Source organism: Polypterus senegalus, chromosome 2, assembly GCF_016835505.1.
Source record: "Polypterus senegalus isolate Bchr_013 chromosome 2, ASM1683550v1, whole genome shotgun sequence".
Lineage (NCBI taxonomy): Eukaryota > Metazoa > Chordata > Cladistia > Polypteriformes > Polypteridae > Polypterus > Polypterus senegalus.
Window position 1 is genome coordinate 43,413,703 of NC_053155.1, and position 15,600 is coordinate 43,429,302.

Sequence of the window (15,600 nt, forward strand, 5' to 3'; positions counted from 1 at the left end):
TAAAATAAACTTTTTTCATGTTATAGTACTAACGACAATATTTTAACATTAAGTGTACAGTATAATGTATGAAGCCTGAAGTCCAAATATCAAATAAACACTTTCAAAACAGGTACAAGTATAACAAAACAAGTGTGCTTTTCTTCAAAAATATAACTGAAGAAAAAGAAAAAAAAAAAAATCGGGTTAAGGTACAACGCTAACACAACCGCTTGGGTGGTGCAGTGGGAAGATCTGCTAACTTATAATCAAGAGGCTGCAGGTTTGAGTTCGGCAACTTCCCAGAATTATTGTTTTGAGTAGTGACTAGGGCTGTGCGATATGACCAAAATCTTATATCCCGATATTTCATTTCATATCCCGATATCACGATATAGTACATTTTCTTTGTATTCAGTGAATAGTTTATATAATCACCACTCCTTTTTTTCATTTAAATTAAAAAAATCAAAAATGAGAAGTACTCAACTTGTAATTATTTCTGTTCTTTTTTTTAGAACATTTGAGCAAATGTTTGACTTAGAATGTAAACATAAAATGTTAATGTATCAAATATAAAACACTTTCAAAAACAAATTACTAATGGCCCAATATAAAATACTGCTATATAAAATACCTGACATAAACAAAATGTGAACTGTAGCAGCAATAACTCTCACAACATATATTAAATATAAAAGGATCAAAGCACTAACAACTAAACTATATAAGGCCAATAAACCCTTTAAACAAAATAAATACAAGTCTAACATTAACTGTCAAAACCAAATGTAAACATTGTACTTCAAACTGTAGCAGCAATAAGGCTTACGACAAAAATATATTAAATATATAATATTAAATATAATATTTTTAGGCTACATTCTAGTAAAATGTTAATTTGCACATCGTAGTGTGGCAAATCTCCGTTAATGAGTTACAGCTGATCACCCCGTGCATGGGACTGGACGGCGCTAACGTGTTGATGCCGTCCAGCCCCAAGCACGGGCGATCGCGTAACTCGTTAACGGAGATTTGCCGTGTTAATGCAGTTGTGGCGTAAACGTAATTTTAACAAGATTAATGCTGACAGCAAACGCTGCAGGGAAAATTATGCCTTAAGCAAATTGTTTTGGTAGCAATTAATCTTCCAAGCTTTTAACATGCTCGTTTAAATAGTACCTTTACAACTGTAATATCCTACGTGGCCTGCCTCTCAGTTGTAAACTCTCTGCATGCTCGCTCACATGCTTTTTGCGGAGGTGGTAGAAGAGGTTTGTCGTGTTGGAGTCTGTGGTAGCGATCGGTTTGCAGCATAATTTGCACAGTACCGTTTTCTGGTCCGGGTCAGACTCTTCAAATCCAAACCATCTCCATACTACAGAGGTAGCCCCTCGTTTAGGAACAAGGTCCTTCTGTGTGGAGCTACCTGGTGTTGCCTCGTCTTCATCAGCCATGCTAGTGTGTCTGCATCCACGTGGTGGCCATCAAAACAATGAAAAAAATATTGCCGTAAACAGTTTATTTTGCGACACCACGAAACAAGCGATAGCGTAATGTTGAGCGATAGACGTTTTCATATTGTCATCCGATATATATCGTTATATCGAACAGCCCTAGTAGTGACCTGCTCTTATTTTTACTATTATACAATAAAAACATACTTTGATTTGAGTCTGTAACAGCCGGAGTAAATATATGGTACTTGTAAAGGATAACATTTTTTTCTCCCAGTTTTATTCTCGGTCACGTTCACGCTCCCACCCCCCAATCAGACACTGCTGTTTTCAAATAAAGACGTGCTGTAACGGAGGTGAACTCAGAGGAGGATAAGGGTTCTACATCGGAGAAAGAAAACAGAAGCTCTCCTTGCAAGAATCGTTCACTCACACACAAGAACAACACAGCTGCACCAGGCGTAAAGGTGAAAGATGGCCCCGTTTGGATGCAGCAAAAGGTCGGGCATCGTCCTGCCAGTCTTTCTCCCGTGGGATGACTGGGATCTTTTCCTGAATAAGGAGTGGCAATGCATATTTCACAATAACCCAGGATCTCAATCTCACAGAGTCTGTGCCATAATTTTAAAATTCGAATATAACTAAACTAAACTGAACACCCTGAATCACGCAATAAGCAATCTTAGTACAAACCACCCTCAATGGATCTAAAAGTTGTTTTGCTGCAAAATGTGGCTCTAAAAAATATTGTGGTGGAATAAACACTTTTGCCAACAGTGTATTATCTTAAGATTTTTTTTAATATAAAATAAAGTCACATAATGAAACAAATACATTTTGAAATAAAAATACCAAAAAATAAAAACCACAAAATTTCAGCAAGGATTTTAAACAATAAATTACAAAACTGGTTAAGGGAATAAATATTTTTCAAGGCACTGCATTTTTTTTATTAAGCAACTGTAAAATACCACACTATTTTAAATACAGTTCTTAAACAGAGAAAAATATTCATAATATAGAAAAATAAAGAATACAATAAGAAATTTCTTACCATTTACTCTATATTCTTTCCTCCACTGAAAACTCTCATCTATCATCTTTAAAGTATCATCCACGTTGAATAGACGCCACTGCAGATAGTTGTGCACCAAATCATCATCTTTCTGAAGCTTTTCCACATCTCTAGGATCATACTTTTCTGTTTTATATGCAAGAACAATGAAAAAAAATGTAATTAATATATTAATGCTACAAAACAGACCAATAAAAGGTTTATTTCAATGTGGTTACAGTTTAGACTTCAGCTTAAACTTCTGATGCACATCAAAACAGATTTAGCCTTAGAATGTGGTAATATCTATACTAATAAAAGGCAAAGCCCTCACTGACTCACTCACTCATCACTAATTCTCCAACTTCCCATGTAGGTAGAAGGCTGAAATTTGGCAGGCTTATTCCTTACAGCTTACTTACAAAAGTTAAGCAGGTTTCATTTCGAAATTCCACATAGCGGTCATAATGGTGACAACGTCCGCCATGTTGAACTTTCTTATTTATGGCCTCATCTTCACGAAATTTGGTAGGCGGCTTTACATTGTTCAGGTACCCATTTCCTTTATTGTTCCAACCGTACCCCCATTAACACGTCTATCGAGGTGATCACCATCAATCAAAGAACTGTCACTTACCGAGTGGTTTCCATGCCTGGAGATGCCGCCTGCCTTTTCCATTCTCTTTGTTACATATGGCACGGCCATATCAGGCTCACTCTTGATATCCGGAGGAACATTGTGTCTTATGTATTGAATGACTGGGACAGGTTCAAGGTGTGGACAGATGACGGTACAAGAGATAATTATACTACACAGGAGCACTATAAGAGCTAAATGCTTAAGCCCTTCACCTATGCTTCTGCATGTGAGTTGATGGCTGCCACTGAATTGTTCGGTTGTCGCTTTCAAGTGTACCGAAATGGCCAAATATTTTACACCTTTCGACAACCGCCAATGCCTCTTAAACATCTTAGATTTACAGGTGACGATTTCAGTAGTGGACACTTTGATGTTTATGAATGTTTAAACTCTCCAAAGCTGGATGTGAAGTTAATCAATGAAACTGGTTTTATGCTTACAACGCTTGACAGATGCCGAATGTCACTTCAACACAAGTCCTGCAAATACGGTCGTAATTGGAACAAACCATGAAACTCAAACCGATTATGACAGCAGCTGTGAGATTTGAGACAAGATTACTTTTCACATGGCCAACTGTACGTTGCATGCTCAAGAGTAAGCTCATTGCACAGCTTGGTCATATTACAACTGGAGGGCCGAACTGACAACGTGGCATACAAAAGAGATCTTTAACAAATAATTATTGGTATATTTTCCCTCAGTTTAAAAAGGTTTACTTTTCTTGCGGGTATTTTGCTAGTTATATATAAAATTTCCATTACAACAAAATTCATTACAACGAAGTATTTTTATGGTCCCGACAGCTTCCCCATATGACATGAGTCTATAGAAATCTCGTTAATACGAAGTACATTCAGCAGATACTTTCATTACAACGAAGTGCCCAAAAGACGTTAAAATGCCTGAATGAATTATCCACAGAGCAGTTAGTTATGAGGCTGCAGCTAAGTTGTGCACAACGATCCCCCAAACAAAAACACTAATTTTTTTTTCTTTCTTCGAACTTTCCTCGTACTGTTTTTTTTTTCGCCTTTTTTGTTTCCTGCGGTTTTCAGCGATACCTTTTGCTTATTGCTCGTCAGCATTTGAAAAACATCCATTGGAATTTAACTCATTGTCTCTCCTATAGAAACAGCAGACACGAAAAAACGATAACAGTTCATATTAGAAAAGAAAAAAAAAAAAAACAACAACAACTGTGCCAGTGAATTCGGAATTTCACCATTGACGCTGTCAACTTTCTTGAAAGACCGAGCAAAAAAAAAAAAAAGAAGAAAAATCTCGGGCTGCAAATGTATGTGAACTGCTGCATGTGAAGATTTCGAAAAAGCAGTTATGTGGTTCAGTGATGCTTGTTCAAGAAACATTCCTATTAAATGCGACACTCATTCAAGAAAAGGGACCTCCCCCAACTAGACAGCACGCCGAAGAGCATCCCAAAATCCGATCTCCGCATCTATGGAAGACTGTTTATCTGTTGCCGGGGCAACAGCAGGCTCACAGCTATGCTGAATCTCTCCACCAAATTAAACAGAAAAGATATCGGTAGGAGATGCAAGGTACATTGTAAATGCAGATAACAGGTTTACTTGGTCATTGAACTGGCCACGACCCTGCCCGACTGCTGTGTCTGTGTATAGCAGAATTGCAGATCCCGCTACAATAAATAAGTGTGCCGTTCCTGTTTCAAGCTGAATAAAGCTGGTTTTGCTAAAGTACTGTCACCCAGCCTCGTGTTTTGGGGTGCAAGACAGGGACTTCTAGCGCAACCTTGATCTTTTATGATTTGCTTCCGTGTCACTTCACTACCGCGCTATGGCCGGTGTGTGGGTCCTCTTCTTGATCTCCAACATCATCCTACAGACCACCATCCTATGCTGCTTAACTACACTTTCCCCTGCCGCCACTTTGTAGTCTTCAATCTCCTTCAGATTGACTCTTCTGCATAGGATGTAAACTACCTGTGTGCATCTTCCTACACTCTTGTATGTAACCCTATGTTCCTCCCCCTTCTTAAAATACGTAATAATCACAGCCATGTCCATCCTTTTGGCAAAATCCACTATCCTCTGACTTTCGTTACTCTCCTTGACACCATACCTACCCATCATCTCCTCGTCTCCACTGTTCCCTTCACCAACATGCCCACTGAAATCCACTCCAATCACCACTTTCTGTCCCTTGGGTACACTGTTCATCACTTCATCCAACTCACTCCAAAAATGTTCTTTCTCCTTCATCGCAGACCCAACTTGTGGTGCATATGCACTAACAACATTCTTCACCACACCTCCAGTTTCCAAGATCAAAATCATTACTCTGCCTGACACTCTTTTCACCTTCAAAACACTCTTGACATACTGTTCCTTCAGAATAATTCCTACCCCATTTCTCCTCTCATCCACACTATGATAGAACAATTTGAATCCACCTACAATCCACCTGGCCTTACTCCCCTTCCATTTAGTTTCTTGTACGCACAATATATGAACCTTCCTTCTCTCCATCATATCTGCTAACTCTCTCCCCTTACCAGTCATACTGTCAACAATTATAGTTCCTACCCTCAGTTCAACTATCTTTACTTTTCTCCTCTCCTCCTGCCTCCAGACACGTCTCCCCCGCCTCTTCTCCTTCAGCCAACAGTAGCCCAATTTCCGCCAGCACCCTGTTGGCTAACAGTACTGGTGGTGGTTGCCGTTAACCCAGGGCTTGACCGATCCTGTAGGGAAATTTGTATTGTTGTCCGCATATTGATTTGGCAAAATTTTACACTGGATGCCCTTCCTGACATAACCCTCCCCATTTATCCAGGCTTGGGACAAGCACGAAGAAACACACTGGTTTGTGCATCCCCTGTGGCTGGGGGATGGCCATGCTTCTTACACGATTTTAATTTATCCTTGAAATTGGGCAGTATTTTTAGACTATTATGTACGATATTAAATTAATGTACTTTACAAGTACCACGAAACGAGGCCTGACTAAGCCATCAACCAATTCATGTGCCATTTACATTTAAAATATTGACTTAAAACATAAATAAATGAATTATGATTGCATCAATGCATTGTCTTTTAGAGATCTTGGGTTAAACAATGCAATATTAACCGATGGGGGTTCATTGTGCACAGATCCACAGCCAGGCGTTACTTTAGCATATGAACATTTGGCACACTGCCACTTTTATTACCAAAGCCACGAGTGGGACAGTGTATTCCTGAGCAAATGTTGCTGGAAAACTTTTAATTTGCAGCCTGGTGGTGATGACTCCTTAAGCTGCAATGACAGACTTTATGTGCTTTACAGTTTAAATAACTGAATACAATAAAGGATGCTTTAAGAATTTCCTCATTATTATTATTCATTACAAAATGATAATAGAAGCTAACCATTAAAAAAGATGAATAGGGTTAATCTAGAGGTAATAAGCTTTCTAAATCTTAAAATTGCTATTGTTAACATCTGTGGAATCGGCACCTTTCCCAATATATCTCAATTACATAAATTATACTATGCACTGCTTTGCTTTTTTTTTAACTGAAAAACATTTAAACAGCAGACATACAGCATCTTTGTTTATTTGGGATATGGTGTATTTAAAGCACACCTTGAACAGAATTAAAGACGGTGCAAGCAAACTTTATATGAGGTTTGAAGCAGGGCCCAGATGATAGTTGATGACTTTGTCTGTCATCTATTGGTAGGCCACAGAATCGATATAAATAAATGTCGCCAGTGAATTCCAAACATTTGCTGACATATTCCTCAAAGCACCAAACTACAGCTATCACATTTTTTAATCTTGCATGTCTCATAAGAAAGCTGTCAAGCAATTATAATGCATTTTCACACTCCATCATTTTGCATTGTTCCAAATCAGGGGATGATTCTTTCCTTGTTTCAATGTACAGTTTGGTTGCATTTTAATACTGTAAACTTTCAAGCGAACTAAACATATCGATAAACGCCCTGTGGCTGTGTCATGAACTTCTTTCATTGGGCAGAAACATTTGTCGATTGACTGGTTATTGCGCAAGTTGTATTATGTGAATTGTACCATTTGTACCTATTTGCGTTTTTTATGCACTGTTAAATTTTCAATTTCTTATGTGGTGAATGGGATTTCATATCACCGACAGCTGAGGTTTAGCATGACTATCACAGCATGCACAAAACAGGTTTGTAAATGTCTTCGTGATCTAGTTTGATCTTGTTTAAAGGATATTAATTATAGCTTACAAATGAGATTAATAGAAATAAAGTTAAGAAAAACAGGTCTTATTTATTTACTTAAATCTGAAGTAAAACAACATAGAAACACTAATATCACCAGTCAAAATATTACAGAGATCAAACTGTGCAAGTATGAGTAAACCATTTCAAAGTGGTATATTATGAGCGCATTTTAAACACCCTTAATATAAACAAGATATGAATCAGAAGGGAATAAAATACTAAATATAATTGAACTACAGGGTATGAACATTACATTAGTTTGCATAAACTGAAAATGCTCTATTGTAAGGCAAATTGTGCAGCATACTGTTTCCTACCAAACTAAAAGTGGATACTGAAGGTTAGTTTTACATTTTTATCTCTCCGAATGAAGCAGAATATCAGCTAAGAAAATTGCTCCGGAAATCATTTTGAAACATGGTCATTAGACATATTGTATCCTGGCAAAGCAAAGAAGACTCTGCTTGCAACTTGGATCACTTGTAATGTGACATATACCGAAACTATACATTATATTTCCTATACAGCAAATTTTTTTGTTAAACTTCAATTATCATATTGAAATTTCTTCCATTGAATATATGTACATTTTGGCAAGAACAAAGCATCTAGCTATTTATAGTGTGCATTTTTTTTAACCCACATCATACCATTGGTTTATTGTATCAGAAATATACTATCATACATTATCTCAAGTCTACCTTGGGAACAATTTAACATCATTCTCTAGGTTTACTGTATTGGGATCATTTATGATCATATCCTAGGGGTTACTGTATTTGGACTGTACTATCATAAGATCTTTTCTACACTGCTGTTGGGAGGTTGGTTTTGTTCTGGAAGTGTTCTGTCTCTTTGTATGTCAAAGGACTAGGACTTCGTGAGGTGTGGTCTAGCCTTACATAGAGAGGCAATATTGGGGGTCTAAATGCCAAGATACTTATTAAGTGAATCTCATGTAAAAACTAATGCCTAGTTTTAATTGCAAAAAGATTGGATTGTCCAAATGTTTCACTCCAGCTATACAAATAAAACTAGGCATGTGGGAATCTTAATATATAGAACAATTCCATTTGTAGTATCAGATGTAATATCTGATCCTGAAGGCTGATATGTCATGGGCAATTTATTTACTACTAAAGTTATTCTGATAATAATCTATGCCCCTACCGTGGATGATAGAGATTTCATACAAAATGTATTTACATCTACTCCCAATGTGAACACTCATAAAATTACAATGGCCACAGACCTTGAGTTTTAAATCCAGACCTGGATAGGTCTTCACCCATAGCGTTGAATTGTGCAGCATACAAGTAAAAAAAAAAATCTAATATACTGCACTGTAGTGCAAAAATCCAACGTTCTATCAAGTACTGCACAGGAAAATAAACTAAAGTATTTCTAAATAAGTTCTGTCATATAATCAACAAATATACAAAAAAACTGAAACCTATAAAATATTTTTAAACAAAATTACTAACTTCAAGTTCTGTCCAATATTGCACAATGATATCAGAAAATATAAAACATTAGTAAAATTCTACAGGGGAAACTTCAAGTTGTGTGACAGGGACACCAGTAGGTCCACAGCATCGGTCTTCAGAGCAGCACGGTTACATGTTACAATATTTCCTCCTGTGCTGAGAGCCCTCTCATAAGGGCTGCTTGAGGCAGGGATGCACAGGTACTTTTTTGCAAGTTTCCCCAATTTGGGGAAATGTATGCCTTGTGTTTGAGATGTTTTTATTTTTTTTTTTTTATTAAATAGTTGCTAAAAGACTTTTTTCTCTATTGCTCCCTCCCTTGTGTCATCACCTGGTCTAAATTATACAGCCATAGGGGTGGGATGGAGCGGAGGTGTGAGGGTTTTAAATAATGAAAGAAAAAAAATTTTGCTTTGGAATCAAGGACCCCAAACCATGATGGCTTGCAAAATAAAATGTGCTCAATGGGCTTATGCTTCTTACAGAAATAAAAACAATTTGTTCGAAAAAAGTACATAATTTATTCAAACTGATTAATAATTCGTTTAAACTTTTTTTTTTTTTGTTTGCCCAAGACCTACTGTCCAAAACACTGTATCTGAATAAACAGGTGTTTATGTACCCTACAACAAACTGGGCACCCAACCAGGCCTTGTTGCTGCCAGTGCACCTGATAACATTGTGAGATAGGTTTCTGTATCCCATAGCTTCATTCTGAAAACCAGCAACCAAATAAAGAGAATGAAACTCAAGGTTGTAAATTCACTCACCAACTATAACTCACTAGATACACATTAACAAGTCAATTAATTTGATCTTGGTCCAAATATAAAGTAAATCTAGTAAGCAATTATTAAATACACAGCACATATGTTTGCTGCTATAAATCCAATTGTTTAAAAGCTTACTCCTGGTCTTGCACTTATGAATAATTATTGTCAGATTTTAAACTTGCTAGCTCCATTTGCAGTTGAATACACCCTACATTCCAAAGTAACAAAACAACAATAGTTCTAAATCTTAAACACGTCTTTAATACACCAGAGATGAGGTATAAAAGGTCTGATGTCAAAAGTGATATTCAGATATTATAATATTATTTATCATGGCTTCTTAGTCTAACACCTGTAAGACACTCTGTCAGGGTGATGGAGTACTTTATTATCTCACTGGAGGGAAAGAATGTGTTACCCAGGAAAAACACATTAATTAACCTTAACTGTGTCTTCGATGTAGTTGCTCGTGTGCAAAAAAATTTCAGCATAGCATGTCCTTTCATTGCTATGTGGATGACATGCAGATTTAAGTCTTACGTAACATTCATCTTACACTGTGTTAATGCCTGGATGAAATCCAATGCTGCATGAATGACAGTTATCCGAATCTAAAGCAATCTTTGTGGCTACTCCATGTCAAATAAAACAGATTGGAATTACTAATATTGGCTGTCCCATCACTTTGGCTATTCTGTTTACAACACTTTGCATCAAATTTACATATCCTCATATGATCCTGACTTGCCTACTACACTTGTTTGATGATCTTTCAAGAAAGATCCTCAAGAGGTTTTAATTTGTCCAAAAAAAAAAAACACTGTTGCACATATTACAGAACCATGTTAATTCAATGGCATTAATCCAGTTTCATCATTAATGTGCTGGATGTCAATAAAAAACTCGCTTCCCAATTTACAAATGTTTTACCATGAATGCCTTTTTCTACCTCCAGAACCTTTTTTTTCCCAGTACACATATACTTCTAAGTTCTTTCTTATCTGTATCATCCAACCATCTTATTGTTCAAATGACAAATGTGCTTTGTATTCTTTTAGTCCCCCCCTTTCACACAACCTTCAATAGGTTTATATATATATATATATATATATATATCTTATTAAGATTTGTTTACTCAATATGTGGAATATGTTAGTTTATTAATATGTGGGATTATGTTAAATAGTGTTTTTATTATTGTGATGGACCCTCAAATAATAATAAATATTATATATATATATATATTTTTTTTTTTTTTGACAAATATTTTACTAGCAGTAAAAACATTTGAAATACAGGCCTGTAACTGTAAAGTGCATTTGGTGTGCATCACAAACAAATCAGGTCAGGGTGCGGAGCATGCACTGGTAGAGCGTGTTGCCACACCCACCACACGACGAAACAGCTCAGGATATCAGTTGGCAACTCCCCAGGTGCACAAACTGTCCAATCCAACCCTCTGGAAATGACAATCTACCACAGCCAGTTGTTACATGGGTGTCCACTTGGCTTGGTCTAGCCGCTAGGGTCCTCAGGACCACACCAGTTCTGATCACCAAAAGGCCTGACCCCATTAGCTCTCTGGTTTTGACTCTTCCTGGCATGAGACTCCCTAGGGTTATCCCCTCATTCCCTTCATAATGTGAGTAGCCTTTGGCAGAATAGCTACTCCCATGAAGAGCAGAAAGGAGTCCTGTCTGCCATTTTGGAGCTTTGTGAAGTTTTTACGGTGGCTGGAGTCCCAATCCTGCCACCAACTCCCAAGTTTTCCCTCCAAGATGAAGGACCACATGCAGGGGCAGCTGCAGTTTAAAAATCATACCCAGGACAAACAAGTATTTGAAATAACTGTTTTTTGTTTACATTTGTTCAAAATGGTCTAACATTGGTATGTCCAAAATGTATACAAATATCCTTAAAGTTTGCAATGTGTACTTTAATCATGTCTGAATTGTTTAATTTGTAATGTTATACCCCTCTACTCCACAGTGTATCAAGGAAAAATGTTTTTGTCCCAAATATTATGGTGCACACAATATAAAAATTTGAACATCACACAAAAAACAAAGTTTGTAGCTTGTGAATAGTGGAATGTATTTGGATAGCCGTTTGCTGGCTTGAAATGGACTAATCAATATTGGGCTTGAATTTGAATGTAATTGGATTGTAAAGTGCCTGTCATATCTAGCAATACTGTGCTTGACCCTCATTTGTGTCTCAGAGGTCAAGCTGTATGTTAGGACTGTGGTACATTCTATACTTATTATAATCATTTCAGTATTATCACTAAACTAGTCAGACATTTATTATTAATGTTCTAGGTGGTCATACCTGTAAAAATTATTTCTGTTTCTCTAAACCTTACACTTAATTTCACAGCAAACATTTGCAAGAGTTTCATAAGCACAGATGCACTAGATTCTAAACATTTCTAAAAAAAAAAATAGGGTCAGATCTTTTTTATGCATGCAACATATATTTTATAACTCTTCCTAGAAAAGCTAGATAGAACTACTAGTTTTCTATAAATGAAAACAAAAACGGAATAAGGTGAAGAGCAGAGCTGGACTAATTTTAACATGGCAGAATCTTACTAAAAAATGTTTCCCTAAAATAACATGGATAATACAATGTATATGCAGTCTCAAGGCACACAGCAATACTCAAGAACATTCTTGGCTTGCAAATAGACATATTTGGTATGTATTAAGAATTTTGCTTTCATGTTTAGACTGATACCCTGCCCACTGCATTTTAAACAACTAGAACAGGCACCATATTTTAAAAAAAGGGGTTTACATAAGAACACAACTTATTGTGCCAAATTAATGTATATCATGATTGTGAAAAAAAATAACTGACTTGAACAATACAAGGCTTATTGTTTAATATAACCTGGCATTTACAGAATGTTATTTGGACTCTATTTCACAGATTTTGGATACTGTTTCAGATCCTGACTCTGGCACGTTATGTTTAGACTTTGGACGTTAAGGCTGGGATATCAGAAATATATTCATAGAGGCAGGCAAGTCTTGCTAAACATGAGCAAGAGCAAAAGTAGGTTTTCCATTTGCCTCTCTCTCTCGGATATAACCCGTCACTCCACAATGCTACTCAACAAAAGGCAATTACAACAAATGTATAGATGGGTAAACTTACAACTTAGTGATTTATAACAGATGACATTACAGTGGTGCTAAGAACATTATTGTAATCCCAGATGGCAAGGATACTAATTAAAGTCCAGGCTACGATGGCTCATATGTAGAGGTTTTCAATGTTTCATGCCACTGCTAAAAACATTTCACTAAAGGCTACTGTAAATTTGCTGATATGAGTGAGAACGGTTTCAGGAGCTGCAATGGTCTGATATTCCTGCCTCATAAGCTCTGAGTTATTCAGGCTTTGCACTGGAAACAGTATTTGGAAAATTGATTTATTAGTTTGAGAATGAAAATATTATTATTATTACGAATTAGCGGTGAATGATCTAGTTAACACAATATTCACACATGCATATGTAAAATGTTTGAAATGCTTATCCAGGTTTGGGTAATGGATGGCTGGTTCCTACCTCAGTAGCATTTGGCAGAAGTAGGAAACTGGTTCACCAGATCACCTAACCTATACTGTGTGTGGTGCGAGAGGAAAATCAGAATCGCCTAAAGGAAAACCAATGGAGACCACAGGAGAACATACAAACTCCACATAGGCTGCAACCCGAGGTGTAAATCAAGGACTCTACATCAGTGCTGTAGCAGTAACTTCACTGTTACTATGCCTATTCACTTTATACATAACAATACATTAAATAATCAAAACTAATTTATCCAAGTCAGGGTTTTGGGGTGCCAGAGTGTATCCTGATAAAACTATGCACAAGGCTGGCCACAACCTTGCACGGGTCACTTTCTCACACAAACACACTTAATGACATAATTGTATACAACATACACTTTTCACCAGATACTATTTTGATTGTCAATCAAATGCACACAGAACACCGTTCAAGTAAGCAAGATTCACGTAAAATACAAAATATTTGAATGTTTATTGTAATTGATCAACTACCAAAAATCATTTTTAAGTCACTTAGCTGTGTTCAACTACGAAAAAGACAAAATAAAGAACAAAATCGATGTAGGAGATAAAAAAAGCCTAACAATCACTACTAGTAAGCAAGCGCCCGCCCTACCTAATTGACACTGACAGGATTAGAAAAGATTTAGTCGGACTTTGTTAGGCAATAGATCTGTGGTGTGGAATCTAGGTTTCAAGTCAACTAAGTTTTCAAAGGGAGTAGAGTTGAAATTAAAACGAAAGAAATTGGTATACTTTTGAAAACATTTAAAACAAAATTTGGGCAGTCACAACTACATGCTCCACACGGTGACACCTGTTCATCACCTGAAGCAGAGTTTTTTTTTAAGTTAATAAACTGCATGATTCAATATCATTGTAACAAATATGGAAAATATATAGTTTATATTTCTTGTCATTAATGTGCAATTTACCTGCCAAATATTCATTCTTGAATCGCTCCCTTGTTTCATTTATTTTCCTCTCGCGATCCTGCAGGGAACAACAAATTAAAAAAAAAAAAACATTACCTACAATCAGAAGAACTAACATAACGACATTCATCGTTACGAAAAATCTGTGCTCATTATACTGTAAAAAGTAAATTACCAGCTCAGAATCCACGAAACCAGTTGTTTCCGCCATGTTCTCTCTTGGAGCACAGAACTAACCGCGCCGGAGGCAACTTGAATTGACTACAGACTAGAGCCGGTGCAGGAAACTGCATTTCTTATGTCGACATATTGGCTCCAAAAAAAAAATCGCTGGATTAGAATAACGTGTAAAGAGAGGATGGTCATTATATTCCGTGATAACATCGGCCTTGCATTCTATTGGCTAACTGTGAAAAAAATTATCCAATCTCCTCGCAAAGACATGGTGATTGGCGTAACTTTTATCTTCCGGGAAGGGTGGGCGTAATACTTTAGTCACGTGGAAGATTTGACATAATGAAAGAAGGAAAGTAATATTGGATTTATTTATTTTTATTTTTAAGTGGGGAATACATTGAATTATTATCTCATACATGTTTTCGTTTGAGCTGAAATATGTGTTTACATTTTCGTACCCTACTTCCCATGATGCTCTCGAGCGGGTAATTCAGAAGGTTGCTATACACTAATGTTATTACTCTTCATATGATTGAAATCAGCGGTAAGTTTTTCGTTGATATTTGGAGATGATCATTGTATGCATAACTTCCTGTTAGTATTCTTAAGGAATAGTCTGTGCTTTATTTGCAAACTTTCATAACCATTATGAATAGGCTCGTACAGCAATCCTATCAGTGAGTTACCGATTTGTTGATTAAACTGCTTTAAGGTAGCTGAAAATAGGAGTACGTAAAGAGTTAATATATACAGAAGCGTAATTATATTTTACGAACAATATGTTTTGTGTCAGCGAAGTTCTAGTACTACTATTTCTATGTAACACTGTCAAGGTTAGTATGTGCATGAATTCACAGTGGCGACATTTCTTGACGTATGCTTTGGACCTACCAAATCTGTAAAATACGCAAAAACTCATATAGCTCATTTTGTTGCATTTAAAATAGGATGCAGATTATGGAATAATTTCCAAATTGGAAAGGAACAAGCTCTACTTTTTTTTTTAAATATAAAAACAATGTTAAGTATTTTAAAATGTAACTTTACCTTTAAATCGTACTTTGCATGGTAAAATTGTTGTAAGACGTGGAAGGACTCCTCTTCATCTTTCGGCTGCTCCTGTTAGGGATTACCACAGCGGATCTTTTTTTTTCCATATCGTCCTGCCTTCTGCATCTTGCTCTGTTACACCCATCACCTGCATGCCCTTTCTCACAACATCCAAAATACAATCCAAGACAATACCATTTTACCATATAACAAACGCAGTCATT

At 36.5% G+C, this 15,600-nt stretch overlaps 2 protein-coding genes across 2 annotated transcripts in view; one reads left to right on the forward strand and one right to left on the reverse strand.

Annotated features, from left to right (window-relative positions):
- Positions 1–14,523, reverse strand: part of mospd2 (motile sperm domain containing 2) — a 103,248-nt gene extending 88,725 nt beyond the window's left edge. The window contains exons 1-3 of the mRNA XM_039743591.1: positions 14,325–14,523; positions 14,150–14,207; positions 2,491–2,637 (exon numbers count right to left, since the gene is read on the reverse strand). Coding sequence (XP_039599525.1) covers positions 2,491–2,637; positions 14,150–14,207; positions 14,325–14,360 — 241 coding nt within the window. The 5' untranslated portion in view covers positions 14,361–14,523. The remainder of the gene's footprint in view (positions 1–2,490; positions 2,638–14,149; positions 14,208–14,324) is intronic.
- A 150-nt stretch (positions 14,524–14,673) lies between these two features.
- Positions 14,674–15,600, forward strand: part of fancb (FA complementation group B) — a 28,922-nt gene continuing 27,995 nt past the window's right edge. Inside the window, exon 1 of the mRNA XM_039743592.1 lies at positions 14,674–14,870. The gene's annotated coding sequence lies outside the window, so the exon portion shown is untranslated. The remainder of the gene's footprint in view (positions 14,871–15,600) is intronic.